Raw genomic sequence first — 16871 nt, 5'->3', positions numbered from 1 at the left:
TTCCAGGATTTTCTCCATATAATGGACTTCAATGGGAACCAAACGGTTCAAGGTCCAAAAGACACTTTCAGTGCAAACTGCAAACTGTTCAAAAGGCTTTAAACAATTTCAATAGTTTCGAAGCGAAACTATTGCTCATTTAAAAAAAAAAATGCTCGCCTTGCTCTGTTCTGTGATGCACGTTCGTGACTCTCCTGTTCGAACTCGTTCATCAAAATCAACGAATCTTTTTTCGAGTCATTTGGTTCATTCAACGAACGAAATGAATGAGTTGACTCTAGAAAAGATTCGCTCATTTTGATGAACGAGTTCAAACATGAGAGTCACAAACGCGCATCACAGAACAAAGAAAGGCGAGCATTTGAGCTTATAAAACTTAAACTTTGTTATTATTTTTTTTAAATGAGCGATCGTTTCGCTTGATAAGACCCTTATTCATCGTCTGGAATCATTCATTCGACTGAAGAAAGAAAGACATGGACATCTTGGATGACATGGGGATGAGTAAATTATCAGCAAAAGTTTTTTTTTAAAAGTGATCTACTCCTTTAAATGTGTGGTGAACAAAAACTCATGAAAAAAAGAAAGATTTTGAACACTAAAATATTGTCTCCCATAATTATATGATTAGATATGCTTAAGCTTGTAAGTCAGAAGAGTAAAATCATAGCTGAAGGGATCACTGACCTCCGTTCCCTCTGTTATAACTGGCACATCTTCTGGCCGAGCTGCTGCAACTAATCACTGATGTTGTCTGGGACCCATTCAGTGTCCCAACCGTGTTTTATCTCGTGGGCCAGTCCCGCCGCTGACACTGCCCGAGCAGCTCTGGCAGGAGATAAGGGGAGTTTACCCCAACGACATCCAGCAGAGATGAGCCTGAGCCTGAAATACATCACAAGTAAACGCTTCATTTGCCGCGCCTGTTACTGCAATTACAGAATGTGATTATATGCTTTTCAAAAAAAAAAAAAAAATCAATTACAATTGTAAACATATTTAAACAATGATGAAACAAACACACAGCATACATTTATATATATATATAGCTATAGCTATAAATGCCTATGTGAAGCATGATAACTTGTCTCAAGCTTGAATGTGTGCTGCTAATTATATTATAATAGCTTGGAGAAAATAATTCAACTGAATTGAGTTCTGGTCTTCCAGTTTACATCTGAGTTGCATTTTATTACTGATACGCAACCTTGTGACAACTAGCCCCGGTCTCCCTTTATTATAGCTAGGCTATTATGTTGGAGCCGTGTCCTTTTGGTCAACATTATCACCCTGATGTTAATTAGCGGTGTGTTTCCAGCTGAGCTGTCCCCAAATCTCTTTATTGTTCAGATCACAGGTAGGCCTATATATATTGACGAGGAGTTTGCGCTCGTGACCCCTCCAGTCACGAGTCCTCGGGTTTATAATTGACTGTCGCGCGCGCCGGAGCGCTATTTCCTCTCATTGTCGAGCCGTCGTGAGCAGGAAGTCGGAAAAGAAAGCAGAAACTGAGGGGGCAGGGCCATTTAAAAATACCTGCTCCGCTACAATAACGGGACCAGACAGCGGTCTTATGGGACAGTGCTGAGGACTTGCAGCGCAGAGGAGACACGCTTGACGCAAACGCGATATTTATCACGCAGTGTCACTGGAGGAATTGTGAACGCGTATTATTCTAAAACAACATCAGCATGAGGATTGCATGCTTGGAGACCGATCTGATGTGCAGCCGAAGAAGCTAGACAGGGTGCACGTATAATGTGTGCTATTGCTGTTGATGTTTAGTGCACTCAGAAGGCAGCGAGCAGGTGCATCTCTGAAGCGGTCATCCAGCAGGACGTTGATGGTGTTTCTGCATCGCAGACTGCGAGTGTGGGACATAGGCTGGAAAGCGCGCATATCTATTTGATGAACTGAATTATTCCTGAACCATATTTAATATGGCATCTACAATTGAACGGAAAACACTGGATGCGAATGAGTAAGTCAGAAATTAATCTTATTGTTTAGTTTCCATATTTGTCCGTATATAATTAATTAGTTTGTATGATATATAGCTAAACAACAATTAGACAACTAAAATAAGCTCTACATTAGGGTAACTCCCCTTAAGAATAATGTTTTTAACCTGTAACAGGCTATTTAGATATAAGTTTAGCATGCAGGATGATGCATCCAATGTGGAAATAAATAAACACATTTGCTAATATAGTTGTTATAGAACAAAATGTATAATTATTCAAAGAGGCCCGGAGTACAAGAAGCCCCCCTGGCTAAACTTTTACAGAATGTATAAATTAGCCTACTTCTGATATAATTATTCTTACTAAATCATATATATCATATAGTATCAATAGTCTAATGTAAAATACATTTAACTTTTCTAATTAAAATAAAAAAACTATAATTAAGAATGTAATTTTAGCTAATTAAGTAATAACCAGTATCAAAGCATAATCTGAAAGTTAAAATGATTCTGTGATATAGGCATGTGAATATTTACATGTTTAATTACCCATATTTTAATCGAAGATATGTCATAATAACAACATAAATTCAAATTGAATGATTTCCCTCATTAACCTTAAGATTTTATTTTTTCAAAAGCATAGATGTCTGAAATGTATAGTTCATGGGAAATACTTTATAATAACCCGATTAATTACATTTAAAAATAATGACACTAACAACACGCCACTTGGCAGTGACAGATCTGGGTGGCTCATCTTACCCCAAGCGTCAAATTTGATATTTTTTACTTCAAAATAAATAACTTTTACTAAACCAATCTGAAACATGAATGTGTCCACAAATCCCTCATTAACAAATACACCCACAAACTTTGATATTCAACATAATAGTCATAGATCACTATTTTCCAGAGATACAAAATTAGATCAATTAACTAAATCTTTAAATGAAATGACAAAATTGATGGTAAATATTAAGGTGGGTGGCTCATCTTACCCTGACTTACCCTATGTTGTATTATGCAGACTGTAAATAGACATCCACAATGTTGTGTGTGTGTGTGTGTGGCCTATAAACCCTACATTATGGGAAAAAATTCCAAAATGTCCCAAAAAAGATATTCAAAAATCAATATTCAAAAATCCTTGACCTTGATGGGATATTTTTTGGTCCCCATATTAGGAAAACAGCTTCTAAATCATTCTAAGTGATGTTTGTAAAAATACATAAAGTTTTCTGTGATGTACACAGCACACAGGTTGTACTGTGTGTGTTTTCCTTTAATAAAGCTTTGACAGACTTATCCTCAAACGCCTCTGGTCATGTGATTAGTAAAAACTTTCACACTAAATCAAAACAATCTGCACTTTTGCTTATGCATAATAATTCTGTATAAAATACCTCAGGAATTCATTTTAAACATTTAGTCACAAATGTTAACCAGTGGGAATATGTGCTGATTTAAATGTGCAGTGACCCAAAGCACCACATTTGCCTGCTGCACTAAACACTTTTCTCCCCTGGGATCACGTGTCAGTGGTTACAGCTTAGGCAAACGGTTATTTATAAAACAACTGTAGGTACATCTAAAATAAAAATAAAAAGTAGAGCATCTGCTTGCCATTTTTATCTGTTTGGAAAACGCATATACTAACCGGAATGTTTTTAGTGTTTATAAAAAAAAAAGTAGTCTACTCACTAGTGACATCTGGTGTTCATAATGGCGCATCGCATGTTTGATCCACAGGGAACCCGTGGATGAGGTGCTTCAGATGCCGCCGTCTCTGTTGACCTGTGGCGGCTGTCAGCAAAGCATCGGGGACCGGTTCTTCCTCAAGGCCATCGAGCAGTACTGGCACGAAGACTGCCTGAGCTGTGACCTCTGCGGCTGCCGCTTAGGGGAGGTGGGACGCAGGCTTTACTTCAAACTTGGCAGGAAGCTGTGTAGGAGAGACTACCTCAGGTAAGACGTGCAAGTCGGCATGAAACTGAAGTTGCGATATATCAGGCTTCTCAAACAAGTAACAATGTAGGACGGGAATTGATTGGATGGTTGTCGTGGTTTGCTATTGGTTGATTTCATGTACGTGACCGGTTGCCCCGCACTCACGTCAATAAATACGTCATTAGAGAAGAGACGTTGTTGTTGTTGTTGTTGTTGTTGTTTTTGTTGTTTTTTAATGCTTTATTGTGAACATCAAGTAGCATGTACATTGTAATTTCTCATACAACATATTTCACATGCCTCAACAAGAACAGAAAATAAATAAAATTAAAATTAAATAATTAAAATAAAAAATAAAAAAGAATGAGAGGGTACATAACGATCAGTTTACCAACAGATATACATTATACATTTATCAATTCCAAAGCGTATTCTAATGCAATATAAATACATAGAGTATACTTTATATATCAGCATCTTACATTTGTGAAACTATTATATATGTGAAATTATATTATATTATGTGAAAATGTTCAAGGATGAGCATACGTATATTAATCACTTTAATTGCTTTGACGTTGTTGTAAGAAGGAGGGTGAAGCTATTTTAATCAGCAAATGTTTTTAAAAAAAAACGTGAACTACTCCTTTAAGTATTTAAAGGGATAGTTCACCCAAAAAACAATTCTGTCATTTACTCACCCTCATGATGTTATAAACCCGTATGAGTTTCTTTCTTCTGCTGAAGTTACCACAAAATAAGATATTTTGAAGAATATGGGTAACCAAACAGTTGATGGACCCCATTGACTTCATAATACTATGGAAGAGTTTTATGATCTCTACATGAATGCATGAAGCGTCAAAGGGGTAGCCGTCAACAGAGGGACAGAAAGCTCTCAAATTTCATCATAAAGGTCTTCATATAAATTTGATTTGCATGGTTTGGAATGACATGGGGGTGACTAATAAATTACATTTTTATTTTTGAGTGAACTATCCCTTTAATGTTAAGTTTTGGCTCAGGTCAGGGCAGCTACATCATTCATATAATTCACCTATAACTTTCCAACTTATGTTAGGTTTAGGGGTAGGTGCTTTTGGACAGGAATGTTATTTCAGGATGAACAAAGTTGTTGATCCAGAAACATGTCACTTGGCAAACTTTCGTGAATGTTGAAAAATGTGCAAAACAATCCCTCGCCCTGTTATACACAAACAGTATTACTTTAATTCATCATGAATAGTTGGTATGTGACTACCTACTACCTTTCGAGTGTGTGAATACGTGTGTTTTGTTCTCTGCAGACTGTTTGGTCAGGACGGGCTCTGTGCTTCATGTGAAAAGAGGATCCGGGCCTTTGAAATGACCATGCGTGTCCGTGACAAAGTCTATCACCTGGAATGCTTCAAATGCGCTGCCTGTCAGAAACACTTCTGCGTGGGAGACCGCTACTTGCTCATCAATTCAGACATTGTGTGTGAGCAGGACATTTTTGAGTGGACCAAACTTAATGGCAGCATGGTATAGTGTTCTGCTGAAATCATTAACAAAGTGTAACATACAAACCCTTTACTTAAAAACTAGAAGGGGGAAAAAAGAGGGTGACTTGTATATGGGTATCATCTCATCTATTTTTTATTTAAACTTGAGATAAATAACCACCAGCAACACAAACTTGTTTTTCTATTAGTGTATTTTTAAAAAAACGGCATAAATACAGTTTCTAAAGTTAATTGCAATAAAAGCTGATTCCCTTTGCTACTTTCACAGAAAGTTAAGATATGAATTAAAGTGTTATTTGTAACACAACTGCCATAAAATGTGAAGACGTCTTTCTTAGAGCCTGAATAAACAAAATTACTCGTAGTCTGGATTTTTTTTCTCCTCAACCAAACAGATGTGAAGCAGAATGGAATTACTGATACACAAGAGAGAGACTCACTACTCAATAACATCACAGCAATACATAATTTAAATATACACAAGCAATAAATTCATAATAAATAATATTTAGCAATAAATAATATTTTAATTAATTGCTGCATGTACACTAGTGTTTGTCTGTACTTTTTTATGTTTTTGAAAGAATTAACACTCACCAAGTCTGCATTCAAAAATATAGTAAAATCTGTAAAATTGTGCAACATTATTACAATTTCATATAATGGTGCTCTATTTGAATACATTTTAAAATGTAATTTATTCCTGTGATGCAACACTGAATTTTCAGTATCATTACTCCGGTCCTCAGTGTCACATGATCCTTTATCCATAATCATTTAAATATGCTAATTTGGTGCTAGAGAAACAGTTAATATTTTTGTAGAAACAGTGTTTTACAATTTTAATGTAAAAGCTTTTACTTTCACATTTGATCAATTTAATGCATCGTTCCTAAATGCAAATATTAATTTCCTTCAAAATGAATCTTGCAGACACCAAACTTTTGAACCAGTTTTTGAACTTTCTATACTTTAAATTATGTGCTTTTATCCCTGCTTTATTCTATAAAGCAGAAAATCGATGGAAAAAAATGAGTCTGGGTAATTTTCAAGGTCCAAAAAAGGATATATATTTGGTTGCCAGCATCATACTGTAAAAATATTGCATGTTACTGTTTTTGAAATGAAATCTCATATAATCGATGTATACTAGCCTATAAATATTGCCTATTCTATTCATACCTTTCTGGAGGTCACAGGGTTCAGGAGACCTGCATGAGGGGGAAAGCAACCAGACTTGTCCTGGCAAAGGAACACATCTGAAAGACAAAGGTTCTAAACAGAGGTTCTAAATGATGTGTTATCAGCTTTAAAAGAGTTTCAATGCTCAGCTTTACCAGAAGCCAATGTTGAGCATCACATCAGTGGACCCGGCTTGGGTGAACGGACCACATCCACTCCTCTGCTGCCTCCACTCATTTACAAATAAGAGTTAAACAGGCCACCATGATACTGATGGAAATTGTGTGAGAATCAATATGTCTTGCAACTGCTAGAAGTTGTGTTGTTCGTGATGATCCGTGGCATTGGTGTTCTCGCTATAAACAGAGGGGGGCGACAAATATCCAAAGAAATGAGCATGAACACAAAAAAGACAGCATGTAACCCCTATTGACATAACGTGAATGACATGTAGGCTATGATTCACATTAAGTTTCCATTAGTTTTTTATCTGAGTTTACTAGAAATGACATAATGATTGAAGATGTAGACCTACCTTTTTACTGATTTCTTCTTCTTCTTTTTTATCATTTTAGGGATTTTGTTTTATATTTTTAAATGTTAGTTCCTCAAGACAAAGTATTTTTTTGGACAAACAAAACTTACTGTAAATCTACTGCAAATCATTGTTACTGTAAATCAAGAACCAATGAGGTTTGTTCTCGTGTGTCAAGTTGAGCTTCTGTTTATGTTCGCAGCTCAACTAAATGTGAAAACAAGCCTAATTAAATCTGTTCATATAAAGTGTTCGAGTCTCTTCAGAAAATCTGGACTAAACCGCTCAATTCAATTGGATTAGTTTTAAGTAATTAATGACAGAATTTTCAAAGGGACTATATTAAAACATTTTCCAACTACTTGCTCGTGCTCGCGTACCGTGATTCAAGGCCCAGTTATCCTCATGGCGAAGTTGTTTTTTGTTCTTTAATTAATAGTTAAAAAACGTTAGAAATAGCCTACCTTTTGCAGCGATATACTTTTGTTTAACGAAAACCCGGACTCCTCCATCCACGCTGCAGTGCTGACAGCGACGTTTATGTAGCCTAAATATAACACAAAATCTACACAACAAAAATGACAACGGTGAGAAAACAGCCGCTGACCGTTGCGATGTGGATATGTTTGCACCAGCTCTATATTCACTGGAATGTCGACAGATGAAGTAATTAAAATTACACTGTTTGATAATAAATTAGCCTAGCCTAGGCTACCTGGCTATGTGGGTGGGACAACAGTTTGACTTTAAACTAAAACCCTTACCTTTGCATTGACATAACACAGTCGTTAGTCATTATCCTGAGCATTGTATGAACAATTAATTTAATTTGTCAATGAACGGAAGAGAACAAAAAATCTATATTCAATACGTAGACCCATATTGTGACAACATGCCCCTATAGTTTCAGACATTGATAGCCTATAGCTCGAGGGAACCTTCCTGTGTGAAAACTAGCCCCGGTTTCTTATATCTTCACTATTGTTAGACGTAAACAATGATCAAACTCAGCCTATATTATTTTGTTCGACAATAACCCAACAAAATAGTCTTCATACTTTAAACCTTATCCACAGAGTCTCTTTACATGAAACTACTGTATGAGAAATGATTATTAGAGATGCTGATGCAGCTTTACTGTGCAACATAAATCTTCTTCCATTCCATCAGTGGCTTTTACACGTGTTTCTGGAGTTGTACGTTTTCCCGAAATGCTTCACATCTGTAAGTGTTTCTGGACTGACCCAACAACTGGAGCTTCTTCTGTAAGGACTTGCCTGGTGAAATGCTCAAAGGCCCACATGAGCATTTGAGCCACAGAATTCCTGTTGGACTTAACCCAAGAATTTGAATCTTGGGTGCATCATCTAAAAGGTTTACAATTTGTGTGATGGATGGCAGATCAAAAAAAAAAAAAAAAACAATACAAGAAAAGACTGAAATAGTTCCAATCTGATGAGGAACTTGAACCTAAAAGCATATCTGATTTCATACATGTGAGTGTGATGTGGATAACATACAAAGCATGAGATCAAACCTACATCTAAAAGGATCTGTAAGATAGCATAAGGTTGCTCTGGTACTCTCTTTAAAAACCCACAAATCTGGAAATATAGAACATCCACATGTACATCTGCAGGCCATTATGATCTGATGCTTTGTTCAAAGGTACTGTCATATAGTCTTTTGAAACTCTATATTGATGTGCACTTTGTGTTCCATAGATTTTCTATTTTCAGCAATTATTTTTGTTTGGCAACCTCTCGGGCATCATTTTTTTAAACATGTGGATTAGGAAACAAAATTATTTTATGTGACTATGAAACAATTTGACAAAGCCTATAATGACAGGGTAAATGTTCTGTGAGAAAACTGGCTCAGGTCAATAGAAGAAAAACTTTAATAAACAGACGGGTGATAAAACATAACTAAACCAAAGCCCGTCCAAAACAGGGAAGAACTGTTTTTCATTATCTAGGGAATTTTCTTCGATCTATTATTTGTTCCATCTGCATCTTTCTTTTTTCACTTTATCTCCATAGTTCATTTCTGTGTGATAGCAGAATCTGCATGGAGCGTGTTCTTCTGTGCTGTCTTCTATAGGCTGCCTTTTCTCACAATACGTAATTGTTTACAGAAACGTTACTCTAAACTTTACAGCTTTCACCCCCTCATCTATGATGATTTACAGCTAACAGACTAGCCCATTACATAAATCTAAATCAAGCGTCAAGAAGAATGTGTCATTTTCAGTGGTGGCTCCACATTGCAGTGGAAGAGTGAGATATAAGTGCTACATTTCGCACTATATTTCAAATATTTATTTGATGCTTCAAAGGTTAAAGATTTCATATATATATATATATATATATATATATATATATATATGATAACACTTGACAATAAGGTCTCACTTGTTAACATTACTTAAGGGAGTAGTTCACTTTAAAAAAAAACTTTTGCTGTTAATTTACTCACCCCCATGTCATCCAAGATGTCCATGTCTTTCTTTCTTCAGTCGAAATGAAATTAAGGTTTTTGATGAAAACATTCCAGGATTTTTCTCCATATATTGGACTTCAGTGGGAACCAAACGGTTCAAGGTCCAAAAGTCACCTTCAGTACAAACTGCAAACTGTTCAAAGGCTTTAAACGACACCAGACGATGAATAAGGGTCTTATCAAGCGAAACGATCGCTCATTTAAAAAAAAAAAACAAATTTAAGTTTTATAAGCACAAATGCTCGCCTTGCTCTGTTCTGAGATGCGTGACTCTCCTGTTCGAACTCGTTCATCAAAATGAATGAATCTTTTTTCGTGTCATTTGGTTCATGCAACGAACAGAATGAACGAGTTGACTCGGGAAAAGATCCGTTCATTTTGATAATAATACAAGTTCCTGCAACAATACTGTGGGTTTGAAGCCTGATTTGGACAATAAGAGTTCATATTCCTCCCTCCACATAATTCAAACCCATATAGCTTTGTTAGCTTTTACAAATACAAATGAAGGGATGTTGTACATTATATTTTAGACCAATGAACTGCATATCCTTTGTCTTGGGTTCAGTAACAAGTTTTGCTACAATATCCCATAATACTTATTTATCTGTTTAGTTGTGCTATAGTGAAAACTTTTTTCTTTGGTAAAACAGACAGAACCCTCTTTACTCTACAGTAAATTACAGCTCATATAACTACATATGATAATTGCATTATTGAACTTCTCCCATATGCAATAAGCCAGTCAGTGTCCTGTACAGTCAAGGCCTGAGACTTAGCAGAACAGCTGGGAATCAAGACTAAAGTGAACTCTTATCATCTAAACTGAACTGAAAGCATTTGAGAGCCAGAGGGGCGACTAAAAAACGTTTTCATTCCATGTGATGTCAATTGAAATATTAGCTGTAATTCAATAAGCTATCAGTGGGCAGGGCGCGTGAGTCAAATGCGTATAGTTAAAAAGTGAATGAGAGGGTCTTTTGTCTGCAACACTTAGCTTTAACCAGTAGCCTACCTAAAAACCTGACTTATGTGGATTTTTTTTTTCTTTTTAATAAAAAAAGATATATAAACTACATTTCTTTTTACAAAATGATCAGAGACGATCATATCATGTCAATCAAAATGGAGTAGAAAAATTTGTCAGACTTCAACTGTGTATTACGGAAGCCCTGAACCGCAACCTAAAAAAAAAAAAAGTCAGTAAAAAAAAAAAAATCTTAAAAAAAAAAAAAATCTGTAAAAAAAAAATCTAGCATTTCGAGATTAAAGTCGAAATGTTTCGAGATTAAAGTCGAAATGTTTCGAGATTAAAGTCGAAATGTTTCGAGATTAAAGTCGGAATGTTTCGAGATTAAAGTCGAAATGTTTCGAGATTAAAGTCGAAATGTTTCGAGATTGAGTCGAAATGAGTGAGTCGAAACATTGTGCAGTGCGCGTCCACTGGCTCAGAGCGCGCGCGCGTGTGTTTGTGTGAAGTCGAACTGCCATGGATAAACACAAAATAGTAGCTTTTTACTTTTATCTGGGCTTTCAACAAAATTCTACACACGTGCTACTGGCAGTGTTTCTGAGGTGTTTTCGTGCTCGTCTAGTCAACACTATCTGGGTCGAGAACACAACAGTAACTGTTCGGTCTCCTCTTCCCCGTAAATACGCTCTGGATACATTTTAAGTGCATCATTCTGTATCCAATCATTTGGCCGGATCCTGTGATTTCCTAAGATTTAATAACCACTTATGGTTGAGGAGAGATTCTGTGATATGATTGTAAAGCACTTTGAGTGTAGGCATATATGAAAGCGCTATAAATGCCCTATTCATTCATTCATTCATTCATTCATAAAGCTGGATTTCTCCATCCAGTCTGAAAAGTGTTTTCCGTGTTGGTTTTCCTATAGGCTAAAGTCTATTCCGGCGCAGTAGCCTATATTTTATAACGTCCTATAATGGTAGCCTAATGCTGGTAGATTGGCACCTGTTGAATTTCCTTTGATGAAACAAAACACACACACACACACATACACAGTGTGAAACTCGCTATCGCGTAGAAGCTGCGCGTGTGTGCTTTCCATTGTCTCACATTGCCGCACACACAGGCATTCATAATGGCCAATAGCGAGTTTCACACACTGTGTGTGTGTGTGTGTGTTTTGTTTCATCAAAGGAGACCGAAAAGCTACTATTTTGGGTTTATCCATGGCAGTTCAACTTCACACACACACGCGCGCGCTCTGAGCCAGTGGACGCGCACTGTTATGAATGCACAATGTTTCGACTTTAATCTCGAAACATTTCGAATTTAATCTCGAAACATTTCGACTTTAATCTCGAAACATTCCGACTTTAATCTCGAAACTTTCCGACTTTAATCTCGAAACATTTCGACTTTAATCTCGAAACATTTCGACTTTAATCTCGAAATGCTAGATTTTTTTTTTTTTTTTAACAGATTTTTTTTTTTTACAGATTTTTTTTTTTTTTAAGATTTTTTTTTTTACTGACTTTTTTTTTTTTTTTAGGTTGCGGTTCAGGGCTTCCGTAGTACGTGAAGAAAACGTCTTGTTTTGATTTTGCCATCATGCGAAAATAACATTAAAAGTAAAAAAAAAAATAGCTAATTTTTTTACCTGAATTGCCCATAGTTCAAGCCAGGGTTGCCAGGGTTTTTCCTACAACAACAAAAAAAACAGGAAAATAAATACGATGGAAGTCAATTGGGACCATTGACATTAATTTGTGTTCAGATGAAGAAAGAAATGCATACAGGTTTGGAACAACTTGAGTAAGAGTAAATTATGACAAAAGCTTCATTTTAGGGTGAATTATCCCTTTAAAAGATATGAACAGATATTATACTAAATAATCTGCTATAGATTTAGACTGAGTATCGGTGCATCTAAACACATCGCCCACATACATACAATTCTTACAATACAATTTTTTTATGGTTACACATACACAATAAAAAATCTGCATGAACGTGAAGATATTATTATAAAAATGCATATAAAGAATAAAGAAATAAGTAATTGAATGTATAAATAAATGGGACATTATTGGATATTAATAAAGTGAGAATGTTTCATAAGTGCGGATTAACAGTGAAAGATGGGTTGGACCCATGTGTCTTACTCTCTACAACCTTGAATAGTCGAATAGAGACACACTAGTTTAACAAGTGTCCTTTCTATTCTAAGACAGGGAGTATGACTTTCATTAGAGTATGAAAGAGCCTCAGTCTTGTCTCTGTCAGGACATTCCAGATAATTACTGTCTGAGAAGGTCCTCTGTTTCTGCTCCAGTGTGACCCAGCGGTCAGTGCTGCTGAACCACCTGTACAAGTGCTATGAGAAACACTGCTTAAAATATACACTCTTATATGCTTCGAGTCAAACCACGTCTAGAAGAACAACCTGGAAAAACTGCACTGGTTGTACTCGTAAAACTGTTATAGGAACATTTTAGAATTTAATATAATTTGATACATTTTATGATAAAATATAAAGTATAATAATATATTTTAGTTTATACTTAGTCAATTGGTTTATATAGTAATGTTGTTTGTCATTATGCAAATGTTTTTTAATCTATCCCTTCAAAAAGTACACATTGTATTTTTAAAAATGATGTTTCAGATTAATGGAAAATCCACTTGTAAAGTGAGTGTTCGCTGTTGAACTCAATAAAACCGATGCCTATTTTGGCTATTTCATTCTAAAAAAAAAATGCTGGGTTATTTCAACCCAAATTTGGGTCAAATATGGACAAACCCAAATGTTGTTTTAAAAATATAATTAAAAACATTTACAACTGAAAGTGAAAGTTTTGAAATTAAATTTAACCCAACATTTGGGTTTGTCCATATTTTACCCAATTTTGGGTTAAAACAACCCAGCATTGTTTCCCTGTAAAAAAATATTGATGGTTTAACTTGAAAAAGTAAGTAACCTGGTTGCCTTAAAATTTTAAGTTGATTGAACTGGAAAAAGTGAGTTAATACAATGAAGGAGAATGATTTAATCATCAGAAACTCAAAATTATGTTATCTGAACTAAATAAATTATTTAAGTTGATTTGACAAAAGAAAATATGTTGTGATAACAAATCTTGAAAATATGTTTTACAGTGTTAGAGTGTTGATGTGGACCATTCTCAGGAGTTTGTGAATTAAAATCTTTACAGTTAATTAGGGTTGTCACAAAGATGAAGATGATGAAGACAAAGGTACACAGGATCAAATACAGGATCCAGATGTGTTTTAATAAAACAATAAATACACACTCTAAAAAGTGCTGGGTTGTTTTAACCCAATTTTGGGTCAAATATGGACAAACCCAGCCATTGGGTTACATTTTTAAATTAATTTTTTAACCAAATGTTTGAGTTTTTCCATATTTGCCCATTTTTTAGAGTGCAGGAACAGACAGAAGGTTTAACAGCGAGTGTGTGAAACAGGGGACACACACAACACGGAAACACTGACTGAACACAGAAGAACTAAAAACCAAACTAAATGATGTGCAGCTGTGGTGGAAGATTAGTGACCATGGGAACGGATGAGTGGCGGCAAACAAAGACAAAGGAACATGTGACTGATGAAAACAAACTGAAAGTCCATGAAAGTGAAACTAAAGATGAACAAAACTGAGCGCGTGTGACAGAACGAGCACGACATCGCAGGTAAGGTGAGAAGGAGGAGGCTAAGGAAGAGAGCGTGGAGATGGTGTAGGGAAGGTGGTGGAGCAATGGTGACAGATGGACGATGACGAGACCCCAGTGGCGATTATGGTTTATGTCCGATGGCACAGACCCAGAGCTCAGAGACGACCGCCATCGTGAAGGAGGCTGACGTCAACTGAGGACTAACAGACAGAGGTGGAGCCGATGGATCCTTGGACATCGCTAGCACAGGAGGCCTGGGTGATGCCATGGCGGTGATGCCTGTGTGATGGAGGACAGAGGCGTACCCCACTGCAGCCGTAGGGAAGGGGAACGGAGCGTAGAGGAAGATCTACATGTTCATGGTGGAGTGACAGCTGACCAAGGGGGAGCCAGTGGGACGAGGGAACCAGGTGGGGCAGTAAGACCGAGAGTGTCAGGTGGAGCCAACAGGTCGATGAGCAGAGATGGAGTAAGGTGATATAAGACCGGAGGCGGAGCCAAAACATCCGCTGATGGTGGTTGCAGGACCTGAGGCTCGACGTGACTGCTTGGCATTACAGGAGATGGCGAAGGGCTGCAAAACTACAGAGGAGAAGGCTGGAGGACTGGCTGAGCAGGGTGGTGATGGAGGCAGATGGACATTTGACAGGGTCGACGGTAACAATATATTGTTCATGCAGGTGTCTGATGAAGGATTCAGATGAAACAGATAAAGAGTCCATTGTGCTGGTCAGAAACAGCGACGAAAAACCAGAAATTGGGTGGGAGATGATACCTCTGCGCTGAAGTCCATCAGCCAGTCCTCAGTCTCAATTTTACTGGGGGGCTCCTCTTCCAACATGGACTCTGGATCATGCTGTGTTCTGGACCAGGGAGTAAACACTCTCCAGACACCGGATGATAACGTCCCTCCAGTTCAAAGGTGTCTGGAAGGTCTATAGGCCATGGTCAAAGGGGCTGGTGACGGCAAGATGGCCGAACTTCTCTGTGAACATAAAAAAAAATCATGGCTCTCCTGAGCCACATCAGCAAACATGGCTGCATATTCCAATTTGGGTTGGCTGATCTGTCACGAAGATGAAGATGATGAAGACGAAGGTACGCAGGATATGATATAAAGTGATTTTAATAAACTGAAACAGGAAAAGTGTTTTTGATAAAGGTGGATTCAAAAATCAGTTGAGGTTGACCTCTGCACGTATTTGTTGCTGGGGAGGAATATCAGGCAAGCCTCTGTCAAACTCATCATCAATTCCATAGTCAATTTTATTTGTTTTCAAAATGTTCCACTTTTAACCCATTTTAGTGAGGAATCTCTTGCAATGGACTAAGATCAATCTAAGGAGAGCAATCAGGGGCTCTTGAAACACATGTCATGATGTCATCACTCCTTTCAGTCTGAAGATAAAGTTAACTAACCGATTCTTGCTGACAGACCCAGTCAGCACTATGTCTGATTCCATGTTTCTTGTCTGTGTCTTAGTAGATCTCCATGCAACATGTAATGTGATTACATCATTTACTTTTTTATCAGCTATTGTGGTTCATTTGTGTTATGGTTCATGGTCTGTGAGGAAACTACCTCACCACAAATGTCTAAATGACAAATTACTTAATGACAAATTCCATCCATCCATCCATCCATCCATCCATACATCCATCCATACATAAATCTTTTTTCAGTTTAACATGAAATTAAGAAAAACTACTATTTTCTTTTTTTATTTTAGTGTTCTATAGTAAATATATGTGTTGTGCACATTTGTATCAGAATCATAATTACTCCTTTAGGCTAAAACCTTTCAAAGCAAAGAAACCAATGGAATACCTTCAAGGGTTTGAGGTGGAATGTTTGGAGAGAGCGTCAGCATTCAGAACACGGAAGAATAGGACCCATTTTTGTCTCTTTTGGTGCTCTTATTCAATTAGAGATCAGTAGAACTATTGGTTCTAGTGCTTAATTCAATCAGAGTCCCTACCCATCTCATGTGAATCCAATTACTGATTTATATGAGACTCCCTCTCAAGCACCTCCATATTCCTACAACATTAGAATGACAGGAATGTGTTTTCTAATGTGGCCATTTGTTTCCAGCATCCAGAAGTGCCATCTTTGTTATTAGTCCAAAATTATTAGGTGTTTTTTTTTTTTTTTTTTTGCTCCCTGTTGAGTTCACAAATAAGTAATGATTGGTTAGGCTATATGGGCCCTGGTCTTTTTAGGCTATATTCCTGCTGTCATTTCTTGACCTAGACAAGAAAGTCATTAGATACACAAAACAAACTTTTGTTGACGGATATTTGGTCATTAAATTGTGACTAGGCTAACTTTTCGATGAGGAAGATTTGATAAAAAACCTTTTTTGTTGTTGTGTAAACCTAACTTAAAAATATCTTAAATAAAATGTTACTATTCCAATGGTAGACCCACGGACCTTCATATCTTCCAATAATAAGACCATCTCTGGAAGAGGTACGAGACTCATGGCATTCATTCACTAATGTGTTAGTTATTTGGATGACTTGTGATATATAAATGATTAAAACACATTGATTAAACTGTGCA

The 16871-nt window shown here is 36.7% G+C and overlaps 1 protein-coding gene across 1 annotated transcript; it reads left to right on the top strand.

Moving 5' to 3' along the window:
• The first annotated feature begins 1795 nt into the window (after nt 1–1795).
• Nucleotides 1796–5609, top strand: lmo2 (LIM domain only 2 (rhombotin-like 1)). Its single transcript, XM_039684301.2, has 3 exons — nt 1796–1981; nt 3719–3934; nt 5224–5609. Exons 1-3 carry the CDS (start codon nt 1941–1943, stop codon nt 5444–5446), a joined length of 480 nt encoding a protein of 159 aa, XP_039540235.1. The 5' UTR covers nt 1796–1940; the 3' UTR covers nt 5447–5609.
• The last annotated feature ends 11262 nt before the right edge of the window (nt 5610–16871 follow it).

This window comes from Pimephales promelas, chromosome 10, assembly GCF_988280905.1.
Source record: "Pimephales promelas chromosome 10, fPimPro1.hap1.1, whole genome shotgun sequence".
NCBI lineage: Eukaryota > Metazoa > Chordata > Actinopteri > Cypriniformes > Leuciscidae > Pimephales > Pimephales promelas.
This window is presented reverse-complemented; position numbering and strand designations above follow the sequence as displayed.